Source organism: Trichoderma harzianum, assembly GCF_003025095.1.
Source record: "Trichoderma harzianum CBS 226.95 unplaced genomic scaffold M431scaffold_7, whole genome shotgun sequence".
In the NCBI taxonomy this organism is placed as follows: domain Eukaryota; kingdom Fungi; phylum Ascomycota; class Sordariomycetes; order Hypocreales; family Hypocreaceae; genus Trichoderma; species Trichoderma harzianum.
In genome coordinates, this window is record NW_020209255.1 from 1,344,101 (window position 1) to 1,356,227 (window position 12,127).

The 12,127-nt window shown below is 51.5% G+C and overlaps 3 protein-coding genes across 3 annotated transcripts; 1 reads left to right on the plus strand and 2 right to left on the minus strand.

Annotated features, from left to right (window-relative positions):
• Nucleotides 1-127: 127 nt before the first annotated feature.
• Nucleotides 128-5,125, minus strand: M431DRAFT_86646 (hypothetical protein; the record flags this gene model as incomplete). Its single annotated transcript, XM_024923705.1, has 7 exons — nucleotides 128-1,185; nucleotides 1,318-2,884; nucleotides 2,939-3,256; nucleotides 3,487-3,555; nucleotides 3,631-4,806; nucleotides 4,870-5,022; nucleotides 5,081-5,125. 7 exons carry the CDS (start codon nucleotides 5,123-5,125, stop codon nucleotides 128-130), a joined length of 4,386 nt encoding a protein of 1,461 aa, XP_024773694.1.
• Nucleotides 5,126-5,613: 488 nt separating this feature from the next.
• M431DRAFT_495975 (hypothetical protein) lies at nucleotides 5,614-6,702 on the plus strand (the record flags this gene model as incomplete). Its single annotated transcript, XM_024917439.1, has 1 exon — nucleotides 5,614-6,702. One exon carries the CDS (start codon nucleotides 5,614-5,616, stop codon nucleotides 6,700-6,702), a length of 1,089 nt encoding a protein of 362 aa, XP_024773695.1.
• A 315-nt stretch (nucleotides 6,703-7,017) lies between these two features.
• M431DRAFT_495976 (hypothetical protein) lies at nucleotides 7,018-9,925 on the minus strand (the record flags this gene model as incomplete). The annotated part of the gene is made up of 2 exons (XM_024917440.1): nucleotides 7,018-8,957; nucleotides 9,019-9,925. The coding sequence occupies 2 exons, from the start codon at nucleotides 9,923-9,925 to the stop codon at nucleotides 7,018-7,020; spliced, it is 2,847 nt and encodes a 948-aa protein (XP_024773696.1).
• Nucleotides 9,926-12,127: the final 2,202 nt, after the last annotated feature.

The following is a 12,127-nucleotide window of genomic DNA, read 5'->3' on the forward strand; positions in this document are numbered from 1 at the left end:
TGCCTTGTTATCTTTGCTTTACAGATATCCTATGACCCCATAATCACACGCGTCCAACAACTAGAAACTCATAATCAATCCTACCACCCGGCAGAGAAATATGCAACAAAAAGCCTCCGTCTCAAATTCAATATGCGCCATTCGTCATTTCATTCAGTATATCCCTCGTAATCAGCTTGTCCTTGAGTAGCATCCCCTCCCCCATCCTTGCTCTTCTCGGTGACGGCCTCTTATTCTCCTTGTCCTTATACGAAGTGGGACTCACCCTGGTTGGCCTCTTTGGTGACCTCCGGGGCGTCCGCTGTGTTGTGAGCTGTGTGCTCAAATCTTCAAAATAGTGGTTCTGAAGCGCGTTATCCGGCAAGTGGTATATCCAATTGCGATCATCCATCAACGAGATGAATTTGCTCAGCATATTCTCATCTCCGCTTCCTTTAAGGGTGCTCATGCTGCCCACAACGAGCAGCTTCGTCTTTGCACGGGTAAACGCCACGTTGATACGTCGCCAGTCTTTGAGCAGATCTCCGATATTGCACGCGTCGTTGCTTCGTACCAGGCTCAGCACGATGACTTCCTTGTCTCGTCCCTGAAAGCGATCCGTCGTGTGCATTTCCACGCCCGGAAAGTGCTTGAGTTTATCCTTCAGGAGGTGGAGCTGCGCACGGTAATGTGTCATAACACCAATTTCGGTGGCCGGGACGCCTACAGTGAGCAGACTTTCGACAAGCTGTGAGACGACTTGTCCCTCAGCTGAATTAATGATACGCTTGCCTTGAGCCTCTTCTCGAACCTGTGGACGAATTGTATCGGTGTCAACAAACCGAACACGAGCTTCAGCGTCTAGGAGATCGTAAAGCCAGCATCGTGAAGGGACGGGCCCGGTACAGAACGAGCCAGTTGTTCCAGAGCGATGTATCGTTGTTGAGTCGTGGTGGCGCTGTCTAAGAGACTCCATGCTGGGAATGTGAAGCTTCTTCTTGCGTAAAGCTTCCGTGCCACAGCGAAGTCTGCCATTGTAGATGAGGGTGTTGCTGAGAGTCATGATATCTTCGCACATACGGTACTGGTGCTCCAAATTGACAACGGACTGCGGGTGTGTATCAGATAGCAGTTTGAAGAGACTGACATCCAGGCCACCCAGCCTAGCCTCCTCATTCTTCACCACCGGAGGTAGCTGGTTGTGGTCTCCTACTAGAACAAACGTCCTTGCCAGTCGAATCGGGCCGGCGCAGATAGGCACCGTAATCTGCGATGCCTCATCTACGATGCAGTAGTCAAAGGAGCGCTCCAAGAAGACTTGGTGATTAATTCCCAGACAAGTCGTAGCGACGATTGGGGTTCCGTGCCAAGCTTCCTTAATCTCCTCAAATGTCTTCTTCGGCTGACCCGCGAGATGCGCAAAATCTTGAACCTCAGGATGAACCTTTGCAGGAGCACCAAGTCGGAGGATGGGAATTTTATCCGACTTGAGCTTGAGAAGGATGTTGTCAACAGCAGTGTGTGTATGAGATGTCAGCAACACCGTCTTGTTTTGCGAAACGAGAGCCTTGATGATATGCGCAATGGTAGTCGTCTTGCCGGTGCCAGGCATTCCCAGTACAAGCGCATAATCCTGCGCGCTCATGACCTTTTCGATTGCTCGCTTCTGATCGACATTCAAGTTCTCCCCGTCTGTCACGGTGTATTGCGTTGCCGCTGTTTTAAATCTAGGGGGAATCAGATCTACAATCAAGTTGCGAATCTGCACCGCAGCCGGCACATCGTTTGCCATCATCTGGATCAAGTTGTTTCTCACAGTGGCCATGCCATTGCTAAACTCGTCTTGATCCAGACGGTATCTAATTGGCGCCTCCTTGATTCTCCCTTGGCTCTGATCAATAGATGCGCCCTCTGGCGCAACTTCCATAATGCTGGCGAAAACTTGATTGTTGACTTCGTCAAATCCAGGCTGCCGAATTCTCGCATTGTGTAATCGTCGGTCCACCGCAACACTTATTCTTTGCTTTCGAACAGAGGTGACGTAGCCAATCGCCAAAGCATAATGTCCTTCTTCGTCAGATACGACAACTGGCTCGCCAACCGTCAACTCTGATCCGATAAACGTGAAATTAGGCGGAGGCTCGCGTTTGATAAAGGTGTAGTGATATCGATTAATCCGTGGGTTATCTTCATCGACCGACGCGGACCCTTCTTCAATGATGACATCGGAAAAGCATCGAGATTTCTTCTCGCGCTCAGCACTTGTCATCGTCCAAAGTTCTCTCTTGGTCTTTTGCCCTTCCTTTTCTTCCTTTGTAAGCAGGTTTTCCCACTTGATGAAGAAATCTTGATGTTTTGGCGTTAGATGCTTAATGACCTCGTCGAACTTCTCATTCATGCCGCTAGATTCCCCGTCGCCATCATCAGCTAGCCGGTGATAGATAAAACAGGAAGTCTTCGCATAGCACTTTCCACACATGTGCTTGCTCTTCAGCATGGGAGGCAGTTGGACGCTTCGCTCTCGGATATAGCATGCCAGTTGGTTTCGCTGCATAACCATGTGTCGAAGTTCATGTCTAATGGCGGGAATTCGCATCGTTTTGGATGTCTCCATGTAGTATAAGATACCGTAGGCAATATCAATGTCATAACGGTCCGATAGCAGGAGAGTGTAGAGAGCCGTTTGGGCCATGTGGTTGCTGTTGGCATGTTTGCCAGTCTTGACTTCGAATGGTACTGTCAACACTTGGGGCTGCTTGCCGTCCAACATTGCGACTTCGACTGTTGCATCAATGTTTCCCTTCAGTCCATACATAGGCGACCAGACATGCTCTTCTACGTCAAGGAGCTTTCTAACAGCGATAGTAGCTCTATCACCATTTCTTCCCTCGACAATGGCATCGGCCTTGACAGGTGTTAGCATCAGTATATGTGAAATAGCATATTGACATCATCTTACCTGCGGTTGAGATGCAACAAAACTCCTAGCCCAATAGCTGAGCTCGGTCATTTTCGATTGAAGGTGTTCTTTCGCAGCCGCAATGCCAACTTTAATTGTATACAAATCCTCAATGTGCTTCTCAATGTTCTTATCAATCAACTGAGATAGGAAAGGGAGATCAAAGTTGTTGGCGAGTAATGCTGCCTGGAAGATCTCGTGCAGCATCGTTCCGTAGACAAGTGGAGGGGAAGCCTCGCTGGTTGCCTTGACTCGATCTTGGAGAACAGCTCGCCGCATGCAGCCAAAAGAATCAGCAACAACAGTTGCGGATACCAGCTGATCGGGGTGCAGAATCAACAGATTTTGGGCGTCATCCACGATACACTGCCCCTTTAGTGAAAACTCTCCAATGACATGGACGTAAGAGTCAGGGTGCGCCGGCGTATCGAACCAAGAACCTCGTAGCTGTACAGTCCGTGAAGACTTGGAACCATCCGCTTGTATCAGCAAGATCTAATTTGAGTTAGCAAGTGATACAAGTCCGAGTAATCGTTGGCCCAGCTCACCTTTTCCGGACATGTGCGGTTGTATTGATCGACGTATTCACCGTCTAAGACACTGGTTACTAAATATCGCTGAATAGTCTTGATTTTCTTCTTGTTCTGGCCTACATTTAGCATGGTTTCTTTCGGGATAGCTTCCTCACATACAGCTGTTGAGGCAGAGTTTCGCTGCTGGACCGCTTGAGTCGCAGCGTATTCAACCGCTTCAAAGTCGACTTCGCCATCAAATGCATCATCGAATTCGTCATCCAGATCAACTTGCTTCTTCGGGGTTTTCTTTTTGGGAGACAACTTCATTGCCCTTTGCGTCCTTCTCGCGGGCACTGGAGTCTGGGTCTCCAAACCTCCCAGCAAATCATCCGCGCCGTCGAATATGTCGTCATCAAAATCGTCAAATTCATCCAAAGCCGGTTTCTTCTCCAATCCCCGCCTGTCTTGTTTCTCTGCTCTCTCTGTGCTTCCATCACCCTTTGTAGTAGACTCTGCCACTTGAGACGCCCGAATTGTTTGGGATGCCTGGGATGCCAGCAAGGTTTCTTCGAGCATTAACAGCTCATCATCTAGATCATCATCGTCGCCATAGTCCGAAACGGTGGGGCTTGGCAATCGACGCCTTGAATTTCTCGACGGCGAGTTGTTTTTCTGAGGTGCAGTTGGCCTCTTCTTAAGAGACGGCGAGTCCATGGCTCCAATATCGGCGTCTTCATCCGGGGTCTGGTCGTGAATACTACTCGTGACTGAATCTAGTAACGCCGTGACAAGAGACGACTTGGATGCAGCCTCCAGCTCTCGCTGACCAGTGCTACTCTGACTGCCAGACTTGGACTTTTCAACTCTCCTCCTCTTGGTCCAATTGAATCCACAGCTAGCAGCCCGGCGCAAGTCCCCTTGTTCTACTTGTGCAGCCTGGTTTTTAGAAGGTCGCGGAGATGATGATACCATCAACTGGGCTAGGATGGGATTCGTCACACCGGTGATGGCAGACTGTCCCTCAGGTCCATTCAGCGAGTAGCGATCCCACAGCTCCAGAGTCGGGTCGGGGTGAGGCCCCTTTAACGCTTTGGCGAGCTTCTTTACGTTGACCGTCGGCGTGGTGATTCGTTCGGTGGGAGGCGAAGAGATCGGCGAAGAGCTCCTGGCTCTCTTTCTGCCTTTACGGGGCATCATCGGCGAAATAGTGGCGAATGCATTCGGATCCTGCTTGTTATTCCACAGCAGCTTTTCGCTGGGAGAAGTGCTGGTATCTTCCTCGGCCTGGCTGCATGGCTCGAGAAGGTCGCTCCAGTTCAGCCGAGTCACCGGAGTGGCACTGCTTCCAATCATCTTCAAGTTGGAGGGCGTCTCTGAGTTAGAGGCTGGGGTTGTCCCACGGCCCCTCGCTTCTACGCCTTGTTTTGCTGCGGACCCATCTTTGGAGTCCTGGTAGAGAAACTTGTTGAGCTTTTTCTTTGTCACGTCGGAGATGGGAATCAGATTCTTCGAGTTTGGGGCCTGCAGGTTATTTGGGTGGCTGTGAGAGCGCTGCCACGGTGAGCGTTGCTGCAGCGCTTGTAAGTGACCAGTCACAACAAAACAACAAATCTGAAAGTAAACATACTCTTGGGAGCCCAATCCGCTCAGAATACGACTTCTGGAGCGGCATGATTGGCGAGGCGGTGATGAGAGCCTTACATTGAAAGGCCTCTCTAGTCGTGCATTGTCCGTTTTTCGCAAAATTGGACGCTTGGGAGTGACAATCTGCTGTTCAATTAGGAAGGGCAGAATGTCTAAACACGCCCCGAAACGCGTCGCGCATACAAACATGAAGCTTAATGACACGGTCACGTGGGTGCTTATCGATAAAGCTGTAGTCTAGGTCCCTTGCAATGTCTTGCGTCACAGTGCTTCAACCGGCTTCATATGTGGCTCGATAGCTTACATTCGCGGGGTTGCATCTACGAGACATTGAATTCCAATTTTTTGTCACCTATTACTTCCTTGTTGATGAAATAAAAAGAAACAGAGATAGGGGGAAAAAACATGGAGGATTCAGGCGGCAGCAACAATGGCGGCGGCGGCGGCGACGGCAACCGGAATCCCGACTTCAAGAACATGAGCCGATCTGAATACATCCGAACGGCCAGAGCAGCCATGGAAGAGCGCCGCCAGCGAGCCATAACGAACCGCCAGCAATTCGAGCCGCAAATCCACGAGCAAATCCAACGCCTCTTCCAGAACTACGAAGCCCCCTTCTATGCGCGGTTCCGTGGCTTCGGAAAGGCCCAGACGCTGGCCCTAGCGGAGTCAACCGTCGTCTCGCTGGCCGCAGTGAACAACAGGCCCTTTGAGAACTCGGAAACCCAGGCTCTCACGGAGCATTTCCTATCAAGCGTGCATAACTTGCTAGCATGGAAATGGGCCATGACCGGGTTTGCGGCATACATGACCTACCGAGGCCGCAGGGTATGGCGGTTCCCCTTCTTCACTCCCGAGTTCAAGCGCTTCAGCCCCATCGGCGGCAGCCCGGGCCTCAAGTTCATGTGGCACAGCGCCCGCTTCGCCGCCTACTACGGAACTCTGTGGGTTCTCGGAGAGCCAGTCTTCCAAGGAGCAAACTTTATGCGACAGCGCTCGGAGATGGAGCGCGATTCAAGGTTGCGAGCGCTCTTACATGATGGAAAGTCGCAAGGCGCAACTTTGCTAGGAGGTAACCCGGACCATCGCGAGCAGATCAACGATGCATGGGAATCAGCAGCACAGCAAGAGAGCGCGAGTCAATACAGAGAGCCGGAGCAACAGAGTCAGAACACTTCAACATCATCCTCTTGGGCCTCATATGGCACCCCTACGTCATCATCACAGACCCCCCAGCGATCCGATTCATGGGACTCTCAAATAGATGACTTTGACGACGCTTCACCCGTCGCTCCCTCGTCGAAGAATGGCTCAGATGCTTCAGGCAACAGCAGCGGCTCAGCATGGGACCGCATCCGTCAGCAAGCACAATACCAGCCATCCTCCCAGCCAGACCGAAAGACGTGGGAGAAGCCCCAATCCGGAGGCGGCTGGGGCTCGGAAGCCGACTCTAGCGCGCAAGTCTCCCGGGACGGCTACTCTTTTTCAAAGGCCGACGAGGAAAAGAACCGGGATAGGGTTCAGGCGCAGCGAGAGTTTGACCGTCTGCTGGAGAGGGAGCGTGGTGGCACTGACCAGGAGAGGAGTTCGTGGAGCAGGAAGTAGAGAGTTGTCTATTGGGCATGCTCATATTTCAACACTCGTGTATCATACATCTGTTATATTAGGAGTATAAATCTCAAATAATGTACTATTTATGCCTTGATTTACACTATTGCAAGAGATAAGAATGATCGTCGCATTAGAGTCAACTGAAGAGAAATACAGCTTGACCTCAAGAATGCCAATGTGTATGATATATACACACCAAAAGTACCGATGAAAGAAAGTCCAAGTATCCAGACAGACCAATGAAACAAGCCTTCAACGATACAATCGTGCACAAGACACCCAGTGTCAGCCGCACTCACGACAGCCGCTCTAAGACTTTACCTCATCGTTCACCTCGACCGGCTCTATCTTGTCGTCCTTCTGCTCCACTTTGGCCTCCAAGATGCTCTCACCAGCCATGTTCGTCGCAAGTGTTTCTTCCTTCACAGGCTCATCTGACTTTGCGGGTTCCACTGGCTTCGGCTTCTCAGGTTCTACAGTCTCAGGCTCCTTGACCTCCTCGGGCTCTTCAACCTTTTCAGGCTCTTTAACGCTTTCGAGGTCCTTGACTTCTTCGGGTTCAGCTACAGGCTCTGGCGCCGGGACCGTCTCGGATGCTGCAGGCTCTGCAGGAGCAGAGGGCTCAACGGTTTCCTTGGGGGCTTCAGTTTCCACTGGTGGCACAACAGGCTCCGGTTGCTTTTCCTCTTCCGCTTTGGGCGCTTCTGGTTCAGCAGGCTTCTCGCTCTCCATTGGAGGTAGCGACACCTTTTCTGATTCTATGGCGGTTTCAGAAGTTTCCTTTAGAGGGACCTCAAGAGAATCAGAGGCGACATGAACATAGCCATGTTCGGGATCAATGTTCCAAATTGTCTGCGGCTGGGAAACGGAGAGGGAGACAGGCGTGGCTTCTTTCGTCGCAACCGGGGCGGGAGCTGGAGCCGCGCTCTGGGTTGGAGCACGGCGCTGCGGTCCTCTCGCCCGACCCTTTCTAGCATCGGATAGCGGAACCTTTTCCTTTTCCTCCACAGGTTGACTCTTCTCTACCTCTTCCTTCTTTGAGGGCTGAGGTCCAAGCTGCAGACGCTTATTCAGGTCGCTCATGAAACCAGCTTGAAGTGCGGCAATCTTGCCACCAGCAGGACGAGATGGAACAGGGGGCTTCGGCTTAGGGGCGGCCGCATCCTTTGAATCGCCCGAAAGCTTCTTCACAGGCCGAACAGGTATTGTCGGCTTGGCCGCGTCCTCACTAGCAGCCTCAGCTTGTGGTTTTGACTTTGGCCGTTCAGGTACAGAGGGCTTGTGTGACAACAATTCGGCCAATTTCTTGGAGGGTCGAGCGGGAACTTCAGGCTTCTTCTCATCCTTTGGCTTTTCTTCAACCTCGGCCTCATACAGAAGACTCTCTGGAGTATCTTCCCACACATCTTTGCTCGGGAACCGGTTTGGTTTTCCAGTCTTCAGATGGGGCTGGTGATCCACCCAGGACGGCTTGTGTTCCAGAATGGGCAAGAAGTTATGCTTTTTCCCGTTTGCCTCTTTCTCAGCGAGCTGTTCTTGTTGCATGGCAAACATCTGTGCCGGAGTCATGGGGCGATTTTCGTTGTGCGCCGACGACTTCCTTCGATGCGGGTCTTCCTGTTCTTCTTCCTCCTCCTCTTTCACATTGTCAGGGGTTGATACCTCGGCGGTGTAATGAACGCTGGTGGGCGCATCCTCCCAAACATCCTTGCTGGGGAAGTAGTGGCGTGCTTTGGATCCGTCCTTGCTCTCACGCTTTTGCTCTTCCTCTTTCTTTGCAGCCTCATCATCGAACAGAGGCTCGTACTCGCGTACATCTTCCAGTGGAGTGGAATCAAATTCGTGGCCGGATAGAGCGTTGTAGATACTCGTCGGGCGGCTGCTTGGGCGACTGGTCGGGCGGCTTGTGCCATCATACGAGCTGCTATTGCGGTCAAGGTGCGGGCGAATAGCCGGAGCCTGTGCGGGTTGCCGAACATCCTTTTCGATCTCATCCGCAGCCAGGATTGGTGCCTCAAATTCGTGGCCATGAGTCTCAACGGGGCTTTCGGCACCATAGGAGTATTGCTCCGGATGCTTGGGGTCGTCTACATGGATAGGTTTGTCTTCGGACGCTCCAGGGTCTTCTAGCGGAACACTTCCATCCAATACGATGGAGACGGGGCGTGGAGTGGCCATTCGGCTAGCATACTCCTCGTGAGCTTGGAAAGCAACCTCCTCATTAGGGGTTCCTCTATATTCATCGAAATCTGCACAGATTTGTTAGCCAGGATTCATCACAGTCGCCAACCAAAGTCAGTCTACACCAACCTATGCCAGATCTACGCTTAGCTGTCTCTCGGACCAGCTTGTTGAGGTCATTGCTGCTCAGGGCAAAGTCATTCTGGCGATCGTGTAAGGGAGTGTGATGCTCTCTCTGCAACAGTTCAGGATGCTTCTTGTAGTAGGCTTTATCAAGTTCGTCTTGCGAGTCGACACCATGGCCGTGCATTCCATAACTTCCAGGGGGGAGACCACGGGAGCTGTGCCTGCGACTGTGATTCTTGCCGTTTCCGTCTGAGCCCGGGGCAGGTGACGGCGCTTGGACGTCTCCCAGATGCGGGTTCATGGGGACTCTCTGGCCGATTTCGGGGATGCCATGCTCGTCATCAAGCTGATGATCTTGCTCGCTGGTGGTGGAGAAGCTTGTGCTAGACTTCTTCTTCAAGCCATTTCGGGAGGCCGATCGTCCCTCAAGATATCCAGGCTTTCCAATGCCAAACGAGGCAGCTTTGTCCGAATCGGTACGGGTGACAGTCTGGAGTCGCTCTTTGGCACTTGAGGCAGGCAGGGACGGCTTGGGTGCGTGCAGCTTGAGGTCTTGGGCGACGGAACGAGTCTGTTCGGGGTCCTCAGTGCCCTCTCCCTTGAGCTCGGCGGTGATGACGCTGTATTCCAGGCCTTCTTCGCCAACCGAGGGCATGGGCACGCTGTCGTGGTGGTCATCCTCGCCGCTGCGGTCACTCGGGCTGAACTGAGCCGCAAGAGGACTTATGAGGCCATCGGTAAAGGGCGATTGGGCAAATCGATCGGGGTTGGGCGACTTTGAACGGTCAATGCGCTTGTTGGTCGGACGCGGCGGGACCAGAGGAGTCGAAGTGGCGGCCAAGAGGTCCTTGGCCGGGCTTTTGGACGGACGAGGAGGGATGACTGGTTGCTGCATCGTCGGTGCCGTCATAGTGTGCGAATCATTTAAAGATGCAGATGCAGATGCGGAGCGAATTGTTCAATTGTTGTGTTTTTTTTATGCGATGTCGATGTAAATAAGTAAATGAGGTTTCGATCTGGAGAAGAGAAAGCCACAAAACGTCAGCTGGTGTCTTTGACTTGACCCTTTTTACATGACAAGGCAGAAGTGGGATGTCACAGGACTAAGGCTGCAACACAAAGGGGGCCCGAGACGAAACCCAACGAGCCCATTGATGGCAGTCTTTGGGCCGCGGCGGCTAGCAGCCTCTCACAGAATTCCAATCAATTGCATATAGGCAATTGATGGCCAACGAGAGCGTGGTCGAGCCAGTCATGCCCTACAGACTGTGTCGTCTGTATACATGCTTGACATGCTTGACATGCAGCCACCAAGGTGTCCCGCCGCCCTCGTAGTCACTTGTCAGGGGGGCCAACGTACCAATTGCGATTGTTTCGGATGATCGCTGTAGAATGTCTTGAAAGGCTACAGCTATAGCAATGTATCGGATTCTAGCAGTAACACAAAAGACAGATGTCAATGAGATTGGGAGTGATCAGAGCCTGCGATGCTGCCCCTCGAACAGCTTATCTATGCCAGTGCTGCCATTGGGGAGGCCTGTGCGCTAATTCTGGCAACCGATAGCGCCTCACACATGTGCCGCATGCGCACTGTATTCCCAGCGCCTGGACGGTGGGCGACCCCGCCTAATGCAGCCGTGGATACAGTGCGATACGACCGTCAGCCGCACCGTAATTCCACCCCTCTACGCCACACCACGCTTTAGAGCCAAGGTTAAAAGCAAGAAAACGAGACAGGGCGCTGGTTGACGGATGGGACTCGTTCAAACGCAAGCATTTGTTTACCACCAGACGCTGCGCGATTTTATCTAGGCACTGTAGCGTCATGCAGGTACTCTATTCTATCTATTACATAGTAAATGATTTGATAGGAATATCAATGTAAAATGCACAGTATGCGGGCTCTTTAACTTCTTCAGCTTCACCCAGACAGAACTCATCGTCTGTAGACAATCCCTTGATTGCGTCACTAGTAGCTCAGCAACCCCACCACCGAGATCACTCGCTCAAAGCTGGATCCCCTGCAACTGGCAGAAATCGAATCGGCTGACCTGTAAAACTAATACGCTACGGCCGACTAAAGCTGGCTGGATCAGCTCGAGCAGCATCAGAGCAGCATCAGAGCAGCATCAATCACCAGCTCACCGCCAGTAGAGTCGCCAAGTGCTTCGTTGACAACTTCTGTTGGGCTGCTTTTCCATTGGTTGGAGCATGTGCTGTGTGTGTGTTACTCTGCATATATGCACCTCTAGACGTTAGAACATCAATGCTACAGATCCTACCGTCCATCTGAAAGGATTGAGCCGAGAGTCCATTAGCTGAGTTTGGAGCTGCAGGTGACTCAGCCTGCAGCGCTCCGATGATGCCCTGACATTTGCGAGGGGAGCTGTAAGTGGCCGAGCAAGCTCCATGAGATCACAACCCCTGTGAAGAATATGCGACGTGGCGCCGTCACACCATACCTGTACCTATATATTACATGTTTCTGTTTGTAAAAATGCCGAGTAATACAGGTACCGGCAGTATTTATTCTGCATTCGAAAGCAGGTGGTTTGTTTCCCCGGTACTTCATCAGTGGACTCGTACGAGTACCACAGTCAGACGCCACAGTCGCGACAGAGCCACAATTCGCATGGCCGATGATCTTGGAATACGTCAAACTTCAGTGGAGCATGCAAAATTCTCTGAAATGCTATACTCGGCTGTCTAATCATAGACTTGACAGGTGCCTGGTTGAATAATAAGTTTTGCTGTCAAGGTGCCATATTAAACCTAAAAGCACCGCAGATTGGTCGATTCACGCATTGAAGCTCGTTCATCTGCCTTGATAGGTAGTAAACTCGTGTTGGTGTTAGGTATCCCAGAAAAGAATGATATTCATCATTAATATTTTATAAGATGTCTCTGTATAAAATAAACAAACAAGAAATCCTCTTCTCTTTAATTACGGTTATTTAACGTCAATTCAAGGCCCCTGCTAATGCTGCTAATACCAGATACTTGCCTCCAATCACTCACACATCACGGCGGTAAGAGAATACATGTTAGTAGCTCCTGTCAACCAAGAGAAGATGTCGTTTTGAAGATATAAAATCTTTCAACTTGAATCCCG